Raw genomic sequence first — 14,216 nt, forward strand, 5'->3', positions numbered from 1 at the left:
TATAAATATAAAAATAATATATATAAAAATTTTAAATTTAAATTTATTTAAAAATCTGAAAAAATAAAGTTTAAAAACTTATTATATACGGTAGAACACAATACGTGCTGTGCTTAGAGCGTGGGATCACGTGCTGTCTGTGCGACAGCTTATCAACACAACGTCGACCCCGCATTGGCTGTTCCTTCCTCTAATAACTTTAAATCCATCTTTTTATGCACGTCGTGGATTCTTTCCTTCTTGACGTTCGTGTTCTGGGGATCCTTTCCACATCCAACCAGTGACGGTCTGGTTTGCGTACCAGTGCCATGGTATCGCTGCTCACGCCACCATGGCAATTGTCGTCCTGATAAGGTCCAGCAGTGGGGTTGGGGTTAATGTGGCTGGTCTGGATGAAGGTCTGGTGTCGATTCCCCCCACTTCTGCGCGAACAGTTTCTGATATCATTCTACACCTTCTGAGCCTTATCTCCTGTAGGCACCAGGCAGAGATAACCATATGCACGTCGAAACGAAGAACTTATATACTCTCGAGAGCTGTGTTCTTTTTCTCTCTTCATTCAGTTCAACATCTCGACTCTGTGAAGCAAAATGGAGAACAAATACAATGAGAAGCTTGACATCATTGACGGGAGCGTCGCTGGCGTGCCTACAGTCGAATATGGACAAGTCCTCGAATATCCAAACGAGGATGTGAAAGAGCATCGTGGCGATTTGCATCGTACCTTCAAAGCCAGACATATCCAGATGATCTGTTTGGGAGGTTGCATTGGATCTGGTATTTTCATTAGTACCGGAAAGGTCTGTCCAACCCCTTACGAAAAGACCAAGAACGTCATGCTAACGATGTATTGTAGGCATTGAGATATGGAAATTATACTGGAATGTTCATCGGCTGGACCCTCATTTGTACAATGAGTTGGACGGTCATGCAAGTCATGAGCGAAGCTTGCTGCATCTTCCCAACATCTGGAGCATTTGTCGATCATGCAGCTCGATTCGTCGATCCAGCTTTGGGATTTGCTATTGGTAAGGTCTAAACACCGATTGCTTTCACCATTTCTGACAGAGTGCAGGCTTTTGTGAATGGTTCGGATGGATCACCGTCGTGGCAGCAGAAGGGGCAGTTTTCCGAGTCATCATATCATACTGGACCGAGTTAATCCCGACAGCAGCATGCATGACCATCTATCTCGTTGTCGTCTTCGCTATTCACATCTTCCCTAATAAGATGTTCGCCGAATTTGAGTTCGGAACCGCGGCTATCAAAGTGGTCGCAATGATTGTGATACTCCTCACCTGCATTGCGATCGTTGCTGGAGCTGGATCAACTGGAAGCACACATCATGCTGAGAACTATACCAGCCTACCCGCATTCCCGCATGGCTTCAAGGGCGTCGCACAGTCCTTCCTTCTCGCCGCATGGTCAACTGGTGGCCAAGAAATCATGGGCATCACGAATGGTGAGGCCGACATGCCTCGATGGAATCTGCCACGTGCTTGCAAGAACCTTCTGATCAGAATCTTCGTCTTCTACCTGGGCTCAGTGACACTTATCACAGTTCTGGTCCCATATACGGACCCCCGCCTTCTCGGCACCTCAAGTATCGCGGCTTCGCCATTCGTGATCGCTATGAATGACGCAGGTATCAAAGTCCTTCCCGACATCCTCAACGTAGTCGTCCTCGTCGGTCTCTGCGCCATTGGTGCTGAATCCCTGTACATCTCATCCAGGATCTCAACAGCCATGGCAAGGATGCACATGTTCCCCAAGATCTTTGGACGCATCGACACTCAAGGCCGTCCTTACATGTCTCTCCTCATCGCTATGGCATTATCCACTATCATGACGTACATCAACTGCTCGAACACCGGCGCCGTGATTTTCACCTGGTTCAGTTCCATCACCGCAACAGTGTACTTTCTCGCTTATATGACGATCTGCATCTCGAACTGGCGAATGCGCGCTGCGTTCAAAGCCCAGAACGACAACCCACTCACCTTACAATACGCATACAAGAACAAATTCTTCCCGCTCGGCAGCGTATTCTTATTCATCAGCAGTATCTTCGTCCTTGCCTCAACGTTCTACGTCAGTCTATTCCCAATCGGTGCTCCGACCACCGCAGAGAATTTCTTCGAGACATTCTTGTGCGTGCCGTTGTTCTTAGTGCTGTATCTAGGATACAAGATTGTGTATAAAACCAAGTTTGTGGATCCGAAGGAAGCCGATTTGCAGACAGGGCGGAGACCGTTGACGGAGAGTGATATCGCGTTTTTAGAGGCGTACTACAGCCAGCCTTGGCACAAGCGAGCGTTGACTTATTTGACGTTCTGAGCGGTGGGGAATATCACAAGATCTAGTGTTATGATAAGGACAGGTACACTTGCAGTATGTTGAGAAGGATAAATATATTGCTTCATGATTGTAGAGAAGTTTTGCTTCGTTAGGAAGACGTTCTGAGCCATTGATCCAATAGACATTACTTGAAATGCTCAACGTAAAGATAGTATGCATGCGTTTGCTGTGACATTGCTTCCTCCAAAATTGGACAGAGGACGGGAATGTGGGATCTCGACTAGGCTCGAAATTTTGTAGCGTTGGTCCTCGCGAGCAAAATGCGCGATGTGCGCATTTCGCGCAAATCGCAAGCAAATCGCGAATCTCTTACATATCAAGTAGCAATAAAGAAAACCGCAATCTCCAAAGAACTTTCAGTAAATATTGATGACAAGAGATGTTTAACACAGCTAATTACCACAATCACCAACGGCAACAGTCTGAGATGCACGCAATAACGAGCGCCTGTGTAAAGTGAGCCAGATCAGCCTCTGAATCCCTCAGGACAGAGAAGTCTCGACTTGAGGGGTCTTCCTATTGGTTTAATCTGTGACGCTCCTTACTTCGGGCGTATCGTTTTGGCTTGTTGTTTGATTGCACAACAGGTCATTCGCTTGAATTCGGATGGCTTCACTTGAGCTTCTTGGTCAATGGCTTGGCGGTAATAATTGAGAAACAAAAACGATCGTGAAGTGATTCAGCGTGCGTGAAGGGAGGCGTTTGTAAAGGGCCGAAGTGTGCTTGGAGAGTCCAGGTGTTCATGGATGGCTCACGCATGTGAAAGGGGTCAAGGCCACCACAAACCAAACGGCTCTACCACGCCTTCGATCGATCTCAACACATCCCACTCCCAGATCTCCCATCCCACGCTTTCCCAACGCCCCAGCTCACCGGGTAGTTCATGCGCGGTATATTACGAACAAGAACCAAGATGGATGTGGATGTCGTGCATAGGCAGGCAGGGCAGGCTGCGGCCTTCCTCCACCGCTCCTCTCCAGGGACCAGGTATCCGTTGTCTCGTATCAGAGTGCCACCCTTGCCGCTCAACGATGTCTCGCGGAAAGGGCGGATAATCGAGCCTAACGAATAGCGTCCCATGGGGAAGATTTCTTTGTTTTGCGGCTGGGTGGGGGACGAGGCTGGCGGATCAGATCGAACCCCCACGAATATACGCCACGATGCAAGAAATCATGGAAATGTAACGCGATACCTGACCATCTGAAGGCAGGTGGGATTCGGAAGGGAAGGGATCGGCAAGTCAAGGAGAAGACTGCTGAATGCGGAGAGGAGGCGACTAATGACGTGAAGCCGTTCTAGGAAAGAAGATGCAGGTGTCAGCTGTGATATCCAGGCAGACATATAGCCTTACTTGTGGAACCTGGGCCGGCTGAGATCCGAGCCAGGGAGTGAAGACCTGTTGAGAAAGAACGGGGTGTTCTTGCCTGCCAAAGCGGAAAGGTTTCTGGAAAACCATTGAGCCTCATTGCCCAGGAGTCACTTGGCCCCATGTGCAGATGAGGTACCCATGTGGACAAGGAAGGCGTACATCATGCTACTTGATGGAAGTGGACTACACCTCCATTGGCTCAACGCTTTATGTTGAGGGAAATGTAGTACGGCTGCATCCAGACCGCCACTCATGCTTTGCTCTTGCTCGATCAACGCTCGTCGCGTGCATCAAGCAGAATTCGCAATTCCCTTTGCCCGGTTGCTTACAAGAGATTGGCAAAAGTAAGTCTAAGAAAAGATTGAAGATTGGCTCGGCAGCCAGGATGTGCTGACTTGTGTTTGATCTCCATGCATCGCATGCGCATGGTCGAGAGTCCAACACCACTCATTGTCACCCGCCGATTCCGTGCCAGTGCCTTGCAGCATGCATAGATTGGCGTAAACTTTGGGTTCCTGAAGATTTGAGCAGTCGTTTCTTGATAGAGTGACAGCAAGTCAGAAACGAGCATCGTGAAAATTTTTCTTCGTTGTCCTTGTCCATGTCCACCTTGGCTCGGGTTCGTGATATTGTCGAACTTCCGAGTGCTTAGACGTGGATAAGTGACGATGTTAAAATGAGGCAGCACCCGTAGTAAAGATGCTGCAGATTCCTGATTGCGACCGACCTTAGGCCTCATAATACGACGATCCCACACATCAAATGTCTGCGCGGACTTGGAATATCTTCCTCTCGTGACACTCGAACAAGCCATTGCCGAAAAGCTATACTAGGAGCTTCCTAGCCGGACCATAATCTCCAGCCATGAGCGTTGCAACAGCCACCTCGTTGAGGGTCATTGCTGTATCGATTGATGGGTGAGCAGTTGATGTCTGTTGAACGAAACATAGGAGACTGACTACTACAGGTCCCTTGGCGGTCCCATTCGAAACCCACTGCGATCTGTTGGAGGCGCTATGATGGGTAGATTCCTCGAAGACCGCCAACGATACGACGCTATTGCCTGTGGTGTTCCCACAATCTTGAAGGAGATATCCCCAAAACAAGACATTGAGTCAACGTTAAAGACGCTCCGTACGTTGGCACCGCAGGCGTCAGGTACCAGTGCCAAAAGGAATGAGCAGCGAGATGGTGGAGATAGCGGAGTTGACGGGGGTTTTCAGCGCCCAAGCTACAGCAGATGCGGAGGAGGGCAGAGCTAGGTTTTCTTCGGACTGGTGCTCCTGGGCACCCTTGTAATAATATCTGTCATAAAACGGTCGGTGGGTGGTTCTCAATGAAAATTTTGCTTCTTTTGGTCAGCCTTCCAGATTAGGATGACCTGAAATCAATCAATTCTGTGGAATTAAACACTATTTAAACACAGCATCGGTCAAGACCCTCGTGACAGAATAGGCGGTGGCCCTGGAACGGGCTGCTTACCGGCTGGCATCGGCTTCTGTACCAAGTCTGAGAATGTCTTGTTACGTCCAAATTAGAGTCTGAAAGATGCATATTCAGAATCCGAATTAGTGTTAGTAATGTGAGATAACGTTTGGATTGGGGTTGAGTGGTTGAGACGGCTCCTCACTGTTCGGAGCCCCATCAAGGCGTGGTCGGGACTTGTTACCCAAACAAGGTCTGAGCCTAGGATGACAGAACATTCCGTCGCATGCCAGAGTGCAACAGAAAAATGTAAGGGACGGGAAGTCACAAGGCTGCCGATAGTGAAGCCTCACTGCAAGTTGAATAGAACATCGCAGTTTCAGGTCCTTGCCAACTGCCCTTTCAATTGCGTCTTGATGTTGTGTAATTAGACACAAAGGTAAGCTCAAGGTGTCCCATGATCGAGATAAGGCATTTCCCCGTCAGTTTGTGCCACTGGAGCTTCTGGAATCCTTCGATGTGGCTTTGATGGTCCCAGTACCTTGCACTGTACTCTGGAAGGAACCTGTCGTGGAAGGTGCCATTACCAACAAACATTAATATCAGACTGTTCCACAGATGGCAGCCATTCTAATTTTCAAGCTTTTCATTGAGAATTCGTGCTCAACACCTTTCATTCCGAATTGGAGACGATAAGAGGCTCCAAACAATGCGAAAACTTGCTATGTCGCAGCGAGACGGTCACAGGAGCACTTTTTGCTCGGAAGATAGTATTCGACTTCGTACCCTCTGTGCCAAAGGAGTACTTGCGATAAAGGGTGGATCTGCTCGCCAATCAGAATGAGGACCATACTTGGAAATAATTTGGGCATCGTGGCTGCATTCTGGGGTTGCATCGGCGAAATGTCAATCCGGAAGAAAGAATAAGAGACGTTATGGCAGCCACGCGCAGCCCGTTGTAACAAGGCTAGACATGTGAAAACCACGACAGAGAAGCGTACCAAATGCCATCAATAGCACAAAATTCCCATTGATAGTAGAGGCATGGGTTGCCACAAGAATTAGCCCCAAAAGCCTGATGATCACGGTTCCTGACTTGAGTACATGATACTCTTCTCTGTCTGGATCACCGATGAAGATCTTCGCTCTCGCTAGGGTTGCAAACCCCTCTATGCTGTGCCTGCGAGATGATGTCCAGGAGAAGGATTGATGATGTCAATGGCTTTTGCCAACACACATGTCTCAGTATCGGACGATGATCTGATTGAATTGGATGGAATAGGGGAAGTCGAGGCAGTGGGAAAGTTTCCCCCCACGCGAGCGTTCCTGACTTGGGCTACAATAGGATTATTGAGCAGCTCAGCGACGTAAGAGTGGTCCGAGAATTTGCTGCAAAGCGATATGTCGTTTTCAGTGTTGCCGGTTGGACCTGCAGCAATAATTGGACGTGATATGACCACTCATATCTTAAATCGGTGTGCTATCCATGCCCTCGTGATGAATTGTTTCTCTTTGTGCGGGCGTTTGCGCCGCTGTTGCCTGCCAAAATGCATCCAAGAGTCGATTGGAGATTTTTGTTGAGCTATATCACGCCCTGCGACTTTGTTCATACGTCCCTCCAGCCTCAAAATCATCTCCGATACAGCCTGCAGCTTGATGTGGCTTCTTCATGCTGTGTCCGTGACGAACACGCAAGCCATGCTGGTGATGGGTTCATCGCCGAGGTTGTGTTTTGTTTGCTTTCTCGCTCGGTGAAGTTCGCATCCGTAGGGCAGGTTAAATGAGATTTTGTGAGCCGTGTTGATGGTATCGTCGTCTGCAAAGTGTTTGAAGTGATACTTGTTGGTTACAAATATGGAGTACCTCTACTGGTGACGATATAATTTGTAGAGTGCAATAAAAAGATTGTCAAGAGAGTGAGCAAAAGGTGGTGAGACTTGGTGATTGACGTTGCACGACACGGCCGGCCCGTGCGCTCGGGCCGTCATTTGGTCATGACGTTCAACTCCGAGGTCTAATTCAATGTTTCTTCTCTCTCCTCTCCTCTTTTCATCATCCAAGACTGCTTATCCCAACACTCGATGGCAAAAGCGCGAGGCTCAATAAACTTTGTGTGGTCCGCTCGTTCTTCTCTGGATCTTAGCCAGAAGTGAGAAGCATGATTCTAACAGCATCTGCCGCCGCGCCGCATCCGAGCAGCCCGATTTTGAGTGCTACCGCCGCCGTCGAAATCCCCGAGCTACACCTAACGCTAGCTACTATTTGCCACCCGGATATTTTTTTGTGTATCGGTATTTGAGATCTTTGAACTATTGGTCTTCGTCGCTTGGACACGATCATCTCGTTGGCCAAATCGTTTAGCACTCTGTCGGTCCTTTCTGTTGTGCTTCTTTCGTGTTTTAGACGAATGCAATGGGGTAGCGACAGGGGCTACAGAGAACATAGTTGTTGTTAGTGATCATGCCTACGTTTATCCGTGATCGGTTCCACTTGAATAGGGGCAATTGCTTGCAAGTAGCAGCATGTAGCAACCACGTTTCTGGGCGTAGAGGCGCGCGGGTGGATGTCTGTGATTCATTCTTTCTCGATCTGTCCAGCACTGTTCAGCCGAGGAGCTAACAATCCTGTCTGGATGGTGCCAGGCATTTCAAGGCATCTCAGTAGGTTACGAACAAGGCTACTAAAGCCTCAAGCGTGGCTGGAGATGCCACCATTTCAGCAGCCCCAACAAAATAAGTTATTCCTCGGCTGGCATGGACTTCCTCTGCAAGCCTTAGCTTGGATGCCTCGCGAAGAGATTTTTTAGTTCTGTTTCAAATGTATTCTGGGAATGTTACGCAGACTCCCCGTGAAAATGCTTGGCAAATGGTATATAGAGTCTTTTGTTGTCTGCCATCCAGGAGTACTCTGACATTGTGCTTCCCTTCCACTCATCTTAATCTTTTCATCCACTCCTTTCTAGACCTCGAGGCGTCTGGGGCAGTCTTTCTTCCCAATTCAGAGCTGATTTGCGTTCTACATTCTTCTTATTGCCTTCTCTTGAATCTGCAGATCTATTCTTCGATCTACCCAGCATCATACACATTCGCTGGTCGCTTGCTCACAGTCCATCGCTACTTTCCAAGCTTCTCAGCATTGTACCTGGCGGGCAATCCGCATGAAACCTCGCACACTATCAAAATGGCACCCAATTCGAATACATCCTCTCTAGAGAACCTCAACGGATCTGTCCGTTCCACTCACAGGTACATCTCTTCTCCACACTGAACGTCGCAGATTCGCTTTCTGACACAGCGTTCAGTAACCATACCTACCATTCCATCGGTCTTGCAAGAACCACCATGTCACGCGCCGCAGGCTCAGCGCATACACATGCAAACCGACATCATACTTACCCCGCGCCAGTTGCCAGAGAGTATCATTACGCAGACAACTCTGCCGCTGGCCATAATCTATACCATTCCAACCGCAACTTCAATCAAACTGCCGTCATGTATCAAGAACCGGCTCCTCTCAATCAGCTCTACACAAATCAAACTCCAACCAGGAGCCAGACCTACCTACTTCCTGCGGCAACATATACGATGGAGACATACGACTCCGAGATTAGCCTAGATGAGGAGCCCGATAACAACACAGAAACGGTTCCAAGCCAGCCGGAGGGAAGCGTTTCTGATACAGAGCAAATGTCTATTGCAGATGGTAGCCAAAGTTCGTGGAATGCGACATACGGCATTTACGAACACAACGACACAGAGTACTCCCCATCTCGATCCAACACAGATCATGGTGACGGTGAGGATGAGTACTATGTCGAGCAGCCCGACACACCTCCTGAGCGAGAGACTTACAGCACCCGCCCTCATTCTCCCACTACACAAAGATACCTTCAAGAAGACTCTCCACAAGAGCGTATAGTCCTGGGACTCCCAAGACAATCAAGGAGAGAGGAGCGTCGCGCTTATGAGCGTTCCATTCGCCGTGGGGCCTCTCGTCGTGAAACTACTCGGCGTCGCTAAGCGCCAGAATGCCGCTCACGTCAGAGCCCACTCCCTTACACATTGGGAATTGATTGCAGTGGAGGACAAGGAAGAATGGCTCTGATCCGGCTATTTTCCGCTTTCTGTTTTGCCCTTTCTAATTGCCTTGCCTTGACCTGGCGTCAGACAACCACTTTCTGCTTCTCTCCTTTGGTATCGCAGCTGGCAAGCGATGCAGTTCACTCCTTTCAGGCGGGATCGTTATAATCACATGTCATGGGCTGGCCTTTATCAATGTATTTGTACTCGGCGAGCACTTTCTTTTCCTTCTTCTGCCCACAATTTAATTCCTGTTCCGAGTCACGCTTCCTGTAACTTTAATTCCCTTTCTCGGTGTCGCCGGCATTGCATTAATACAACCTCATTTCCTTTCAATCCCCCTCTAAAATCCACCGTCGTGATTTATTCGCTCGAGCTTCCAATCGCGTATCGTTGCGCCACACCACCACGCCTTGGCGATTGCCACACCGAGTAATGCCACCAATCTTGCCTTTTTCTGGGATCCTTATTTTTAAGCTTGGGGAAGTGGAGATGGAGTTCGCCAGTGCTTTGCAAACTGTGTCTGAGACAAAGCATCGTCCCGTCCCGTGGTGCTGACACTTCATTTTTCAGATGTCACATGACCCGCGGTGATCTTCAGAAAGGAGGGCTGCACGATACACAGCAATCATCCTTTTTCGCTTCTTTTGATCTAGCAATTTCTTTCGCTCGCACATTCATAAGCAGAAGTGTTTTTCTTACAGACCGCTCATCCTTTGATCGTACCTGAAGACTTGACTACGAGATCGCTGGATATGGACGTGAGCAGAACACAAAGGAAAACACACAACTTGACCAATTTTTTTTTCAATTATGAGTAGAGCGAACGGCCACTGCATGCTACAAAGCTTGTTTCTCATCTTGACGCTGTTGCGAGAGTCATCTACAGGTTTCACCCTTTCAAGGCAAGCAAGTCTCTCAAATTACACAAAATCGATAAGTATCAGCTACTTTAGTATGGCGGCCGAAGCTATTCCATCCCCACCGGAATTTACTTTTTCACCATCAGACACACGTATAAAGATAACGTACAAGAACGCTCCCGCCTATGCACATGTCTCTTCTCAAGCCATGTCACTTGCTAGTCCGGTCTAGAAAACCTTCTTCTTCCCTCCGTGGAGCACAAAGTCCCAGTGGGAGCCAGTTGAAGAAGTCGACTTCACTGAGGACAATGCGGAGGCTTTGCTTGTTCTACTTTGTGTGGCCCATTTGAAGTTCGAGGACGTGCTGAATGATATTCCACCACGAGAGCTATTGATCAACCTTGCAATCCTCTGCGATGAATACCTCTGCCAGGATTTACTAAGGCTTTGGATTGAGAAGTGGATGGTACGGGAATGGATGAATGATCCTTATTCTTACGAGCCGAATTTTGTCAATAAATCAGACGAGGACCAACAAGCAATGATTTTGCTCGCATGGGTCTTTCGCGCAGACTCAAAGCACCAATTTTTGGAACATGGTATCAAGCGGCTGTTCGACCGCAGCACTAACGAGAGCTTGCCAGCTATCCCCGATAACTGGCCGCTACCCGCTGATATGATGGGTATATTCTCCTCACCCTTGGCGTGACATCATGTCGAACTAACTGTGGTTTAGAAAATATCGCCAAAGCCCGTCACAAAGCAATCATGGATCTCTGCTCTCTAGCATACAAATACGTCAACTATCTCAAAGACGGGCAGAGCGATATCTGTCCTACGCATAATCAGAAATGCAAAGTAATCATCGCTCGATACTTTATGCAAATGTTAGGGGATCTCTACCTACGAAAGACGAAAACTTTTCAGAAGTCTGTACATGTCATATTCCATCGTCCAGACTATCTTTCGATCACTTTTGTGAAGCTGGAGCAAAAGTTTCTAACGTGTGACGAGGCAATGCAGCGCGTTTTCAACAATAAGAGCATTAAGATAAATAATCAGATTTGGAAACGCTTGTGGGAAAGTTGCCGTCCAATCGAGCAAGCTAATCCTCCAATCGCAGTCGAGACGAATCGTATTGAAAAAGCTACAGGGGAATGGCGCAAATGGGTTAAGCGTGAAAGGGGAGAGGAATGGTCGGATTATTAGTTCCATAAGTTGGCGGCAAAGGGGAGTGGTTGTTGAATGTCTTCTCGTGGTCAATGTTCCAACCTTCGGCAATTCATCGTGAAATCGTGTTCGTTATAATCAGGGGAAAACTATCTTTACAACAAAGCACAGGAACTCTAGAGACATATATAATGTTGTAATTCGAAAACTGTGCAAAATTGCATAAATTAGGATTGTTAAGTAGCAACCTGAAATTATGGCAATGCCTCGCAAAGTAACTATCATTGAATTGTGTACTAAATGCATTCATGATTCGACTTCTGCACATCTTTTGAGTTGCAAATGCTCGTCAGCTGCGCTCTTTTATCTTCTAAGGAAATACAAGTCTAACTGTAAGGCATGTAAAAAGCTTTTCAATGTTATGAAGCGTCTCGGAGGTTAATAATCGCTTACTGCATCGGCATGCACGAGCCCTGCACAGCTGCCCCTGTTGGCCCTGTGGGATGCCGCCACAAGAAACTAACCATGTGCAACACCACTCCTTTGCAGCCTAGGTGTTCTCGCGTACGCACTCCCACCATGCCATCTTACAGATAGAGATCGACGATACAGATATTTTCAACTCCCATAAAATCCCCATAGCATTTGATATCCTCGATCCAATTCACATTTTGCAGGATGGATCTCATCACCTACCCCGCAACACCAGATCTTATACCTATCAACAAAAGCTGCCCCGTGTGTATTCAACTCAAGACCCTCTTCACCGAGTCTTATGTTGCTATCAACCTTGGCCCATTTGACGAGGTGATGAAAATACCATGCTCAGGACATGAACCATTGCTGCGACATATCTACAGTGCTTGTTCAAACGCCGAAGGCAGCACTCTCCCAACCGAACCTTACGCTCTACATTTCACCAAAGATCAGAAGAGAGATCCATACGGCCATATCGTGGTATGGACTTTACCCTTTATGAATTCGGCGCGAACGTGGAAAGTACTGCCAGCTAGATCTAATAGCGGGGTTAGGACACCGGGATTTGGTCGTATCCTCAACCAGGATTGGATTGATCTGGAACTGATCAAACAATGGACGGCACAATGCGTAAATCAGCATGGGCGTAAGTGCGACAGTCCGTTGAAAACACCTCATGTTGCTCCCGCCTGGTTGATTGATACTGTCAGCATGTGTATGGTTTCCGGGGAGTCCATCTCCGAATTTGTGGCCTTGAGCTACAGATGGGGTTCGTCGAGCGGGTTCCGAACCACGACAGACATACTCGAGGACCTGAAGAAGCAAGGTGCTTTGATGCAAACTAGATTCGCGGACAAAATCCCGCCTTCAATCAAGCATGCCATTGGTTTGGTCTCAGCCGTGAGCGAGAGATACCTCTGGGTAGATTCAATTTGTATCGTACAGGACGACGAAGTGCAGCTAGGGCAACAACTTGAACTAATGGGGCTCATATACGCATCTGCAAAGATAACTATTGTTGCCACTAACGGAGATGCCACAGATGGCATATGCGGCTTGAATGGAATATCCCCGCATAGGAGACTTGACCAGAAGTCTTTCTCGGTCTTCGAAAACGAGCAGGTCATCCTTTCAAACAATCCTGACTTCCGCTCCGGCTTGTCTCCGTACTTTGATCGCGGATGGACATTTCAAGAGTTCTACCTCTCAAAGAGACGCCTCATATTCGCGGATAGAAGTATTCACTGGCAATGTTGGCATGCGACATGGCACGAGGATCTGATCGACGATAGCAGCCATGACGTGTATCGTGAGAGTGATTTTCTTCAGTTTCGCAACATCCTCGATGGGCAGCCGGACTTTGACAGATTGGGGCGTTTGTTGACAGAATATAATGACTTAGAATTCACTTACCCCGAAGATGCTCTACCTGGAATCACCGGCCTTCTCAATATTCTCAGTCGTTCGTTCGAAGGTGGATTTCTTTATGGGTTGCCGGAGACATGCTTCGATTCGGCTTTGATGTGGTGTCGAATGATGCCGAGCGATCTCGACCGACGGACAAACTCAGGGAAAAGTCGCCCACTTCCGGGATCTCACTTACCAAGCTGGTCTTGGGTTGGATGGAAGGGCTTTGGAATATCTATCATAAAGGAGGAGTCATTCGCGTCGGCGCAGAGATATGCGAGAACGACTCCAATTACTCAGTGGTATACTCACGAGACGCCTCATTCGGAGACGAAACGGGCTATCAGGTCAACATGGCTCGAAACTCTTCAAAATTTGAACAAGGCCGAAAGTTGTCTTGCTCAAGGATGGATACAGGAGACGTACAACAAGGAAATCCATGGTCCAGATGTCGGATTGCCGCCAACCGGCCTCGTCCAGTACATCTATCGGCACTCTACCATACCAGACAGATACTTCTGGCAGCCAGTCTTTATTGGAAAGGTAGAGAATCAAGTGTCAAGATACAATGTACTACAAACACCATACATATCCTGTCACACGAAACGAGCTTGGTTGACCGCGCATCGATTCGCGATGAGCAACTTCACAGACCACGATATAACATATCATCAGCACCTAATGAATGTACGACTCGCGAATCAGAAGAACGGGAAGTATTGCGGCACTCTTATTCTTCATACCGAAGATGATATATCATACTTTTCGGAGGCGGACTCTGAGGAAACTCTCGAGATTGAAATCGTTGCCATTTGTCGTCAGGAGTTGTCCTTTTTTGAGATGCGGTTCGATATGGAGAAGGAAGAAAGGATAGGAAAACATGTATATGCTGTCCTCTGGGTTGAGTGGATTGATGGTGTTGCATACAGAAGAGCATCAGGGTATATCAAGAAGGAACGATGGGAGGAACATGAACTTGAAGATGTCCACCTGGTGCTAGGTTGAGGCTACTCGAGCTCTGATTACCACCAGCTACAACGCACCGTATGCTCAGCGTGTCCACTGCTC

General features: G+C 47.9%; 6 protein-coding genes across 6 annotated transcripts; 5 read left to right on the forward strand and 1 right to left on the reverse strand.

The window, feature by feature from the left end:
- Positions 1 to 162: 162 nt before the first annotated feature.
- On the forward strand, positions 163 to 2,337 carry LY89DRAFT_661027 (AAT family amino acid transporter; the record flags this gene model as incomplete). The annotated part of the gene is made up of 3 exons (XM_018212581.1): positions 163 to 800; positions 857 to 1,028; positions 1,076 to 2,337. Exons 1-3 carry the CDS (start codon positions 591 to 593, stop codon positions 2,335 to 2,337), a joined length of 1,644 nt encoding a protein of 547 aa, XP_018061270.1. The 5' UTR covers positions 163 to 590.
- Positions 2,338 to 3,733: 1,396 nt separating this feature from the next.
- On the reverse strand, positions 3,734 to 4,642 carry LY89DRAFT_372228 (uncharacterized protein). Its single transcript, XM_018207065.1, has one exon. It carries the CDS (start codon positions 4,539 to 4,541, stop codon positions 4,053 to 4,055), a length of 489 nt encoding a protein of 162 aa, XP_018061271.1. The 5' UTR covers positions 4,542 to 4,642; the 3' UTR covers positions 3,734 to 4,052.
- LY89DRAFT_692011 (uncharacterized protein) lies at positions 4,320 to 5,091 on the forward strand. Its single transcript, XM_018216453.1, has 2 exons — positions 4,320 to 4,644; positions 4,695 to 5,091. Exons 1-2 carry the CDS (start codon positions 4,592 to 4,594, stop codon positions 4,987 to 4,989), a joined length of 348 nt encoding a protein of 115 aa, XP_018061272.1. The 5' UTR covers positions 4,320 to 4,591; the 3' UTR covers positions 4,990 to 5,091.
- A 2,742-nt stretch (positions 5,092 to 7,833) lies between these two features.
- Positions 7,834 to 9,268, forward strand: LY89DRAFT_372318 (uncharacterized protein). The gene is made up of 3 exons (XM_018207066.1): positions 7,834 to 8,020; positions 8,278 to 8,397; positions 8,454 to 9,268. Exons 1-3 carry the CDS (start codon positions 7,983 to 7,985, stop codon positions 9,169 to 9,171), a joined length of 876 nt encoding a protein of 291 aa, XP_018061273.1. The 5' UTR covers positions 7,834 to 7,982; the 3' UTR covers positions 9,172 to 9,268.
- An 885-nt stretch (positions 9,269 to 10,153) lies between these two features.
- LY89DRAFT_726057 (uncharacterized protein) lies at positions 10,154 to 11,382 on the forward strand. Its single transcript, XM_018219022.1, has 2 exons — positions 10,154 to 10,777; positions 10,831 to 11,382. The coding sequence occupies exons 1-2, from the start codon at positions 10,558 to 10,560 to the stop codon at positions 11,301 to 11,303; spliced, it is 693 nt and encodes a 230-aa protein (XP_018061274.1). The 5' UTR covers positions 10,154 to 10,557; the 3' UTR covers positions 11,304 to 11,382.
- Positions 11,383 to 12,317: 935 nt separating this feature from the next.
- LY89DRAFT_569891 (HET-domain-containing protein) lies at positions 12,318 to 14,153 on the forward strand (the record flags this gene model as incomplete). Its single annotated transcript, XM_018208582.2, has 1 exon — positions 12,318 to 14,153. A coding segment is annotated over one exon (1,836 nt), but the record flags the coding sequence as incomplete, so codon positions are not given.
- Between the last annotated feature and the right edge of the window lie 63 nt (positions 14,154 to 14,216).

Source organism: Mollisia scopiformis, assembly GCF_001500285.1.
Source record: "Mollisia scopiformis unplaced genomic scaffold LY89scaffold_39, whole genome shotgun sequence".
NCBI lineage: Eukaryota > Fungi > Ascomycota > Leotiomycetes > Helotiales > Mollisiaceae > Mollisia > Mollisia scopiformis.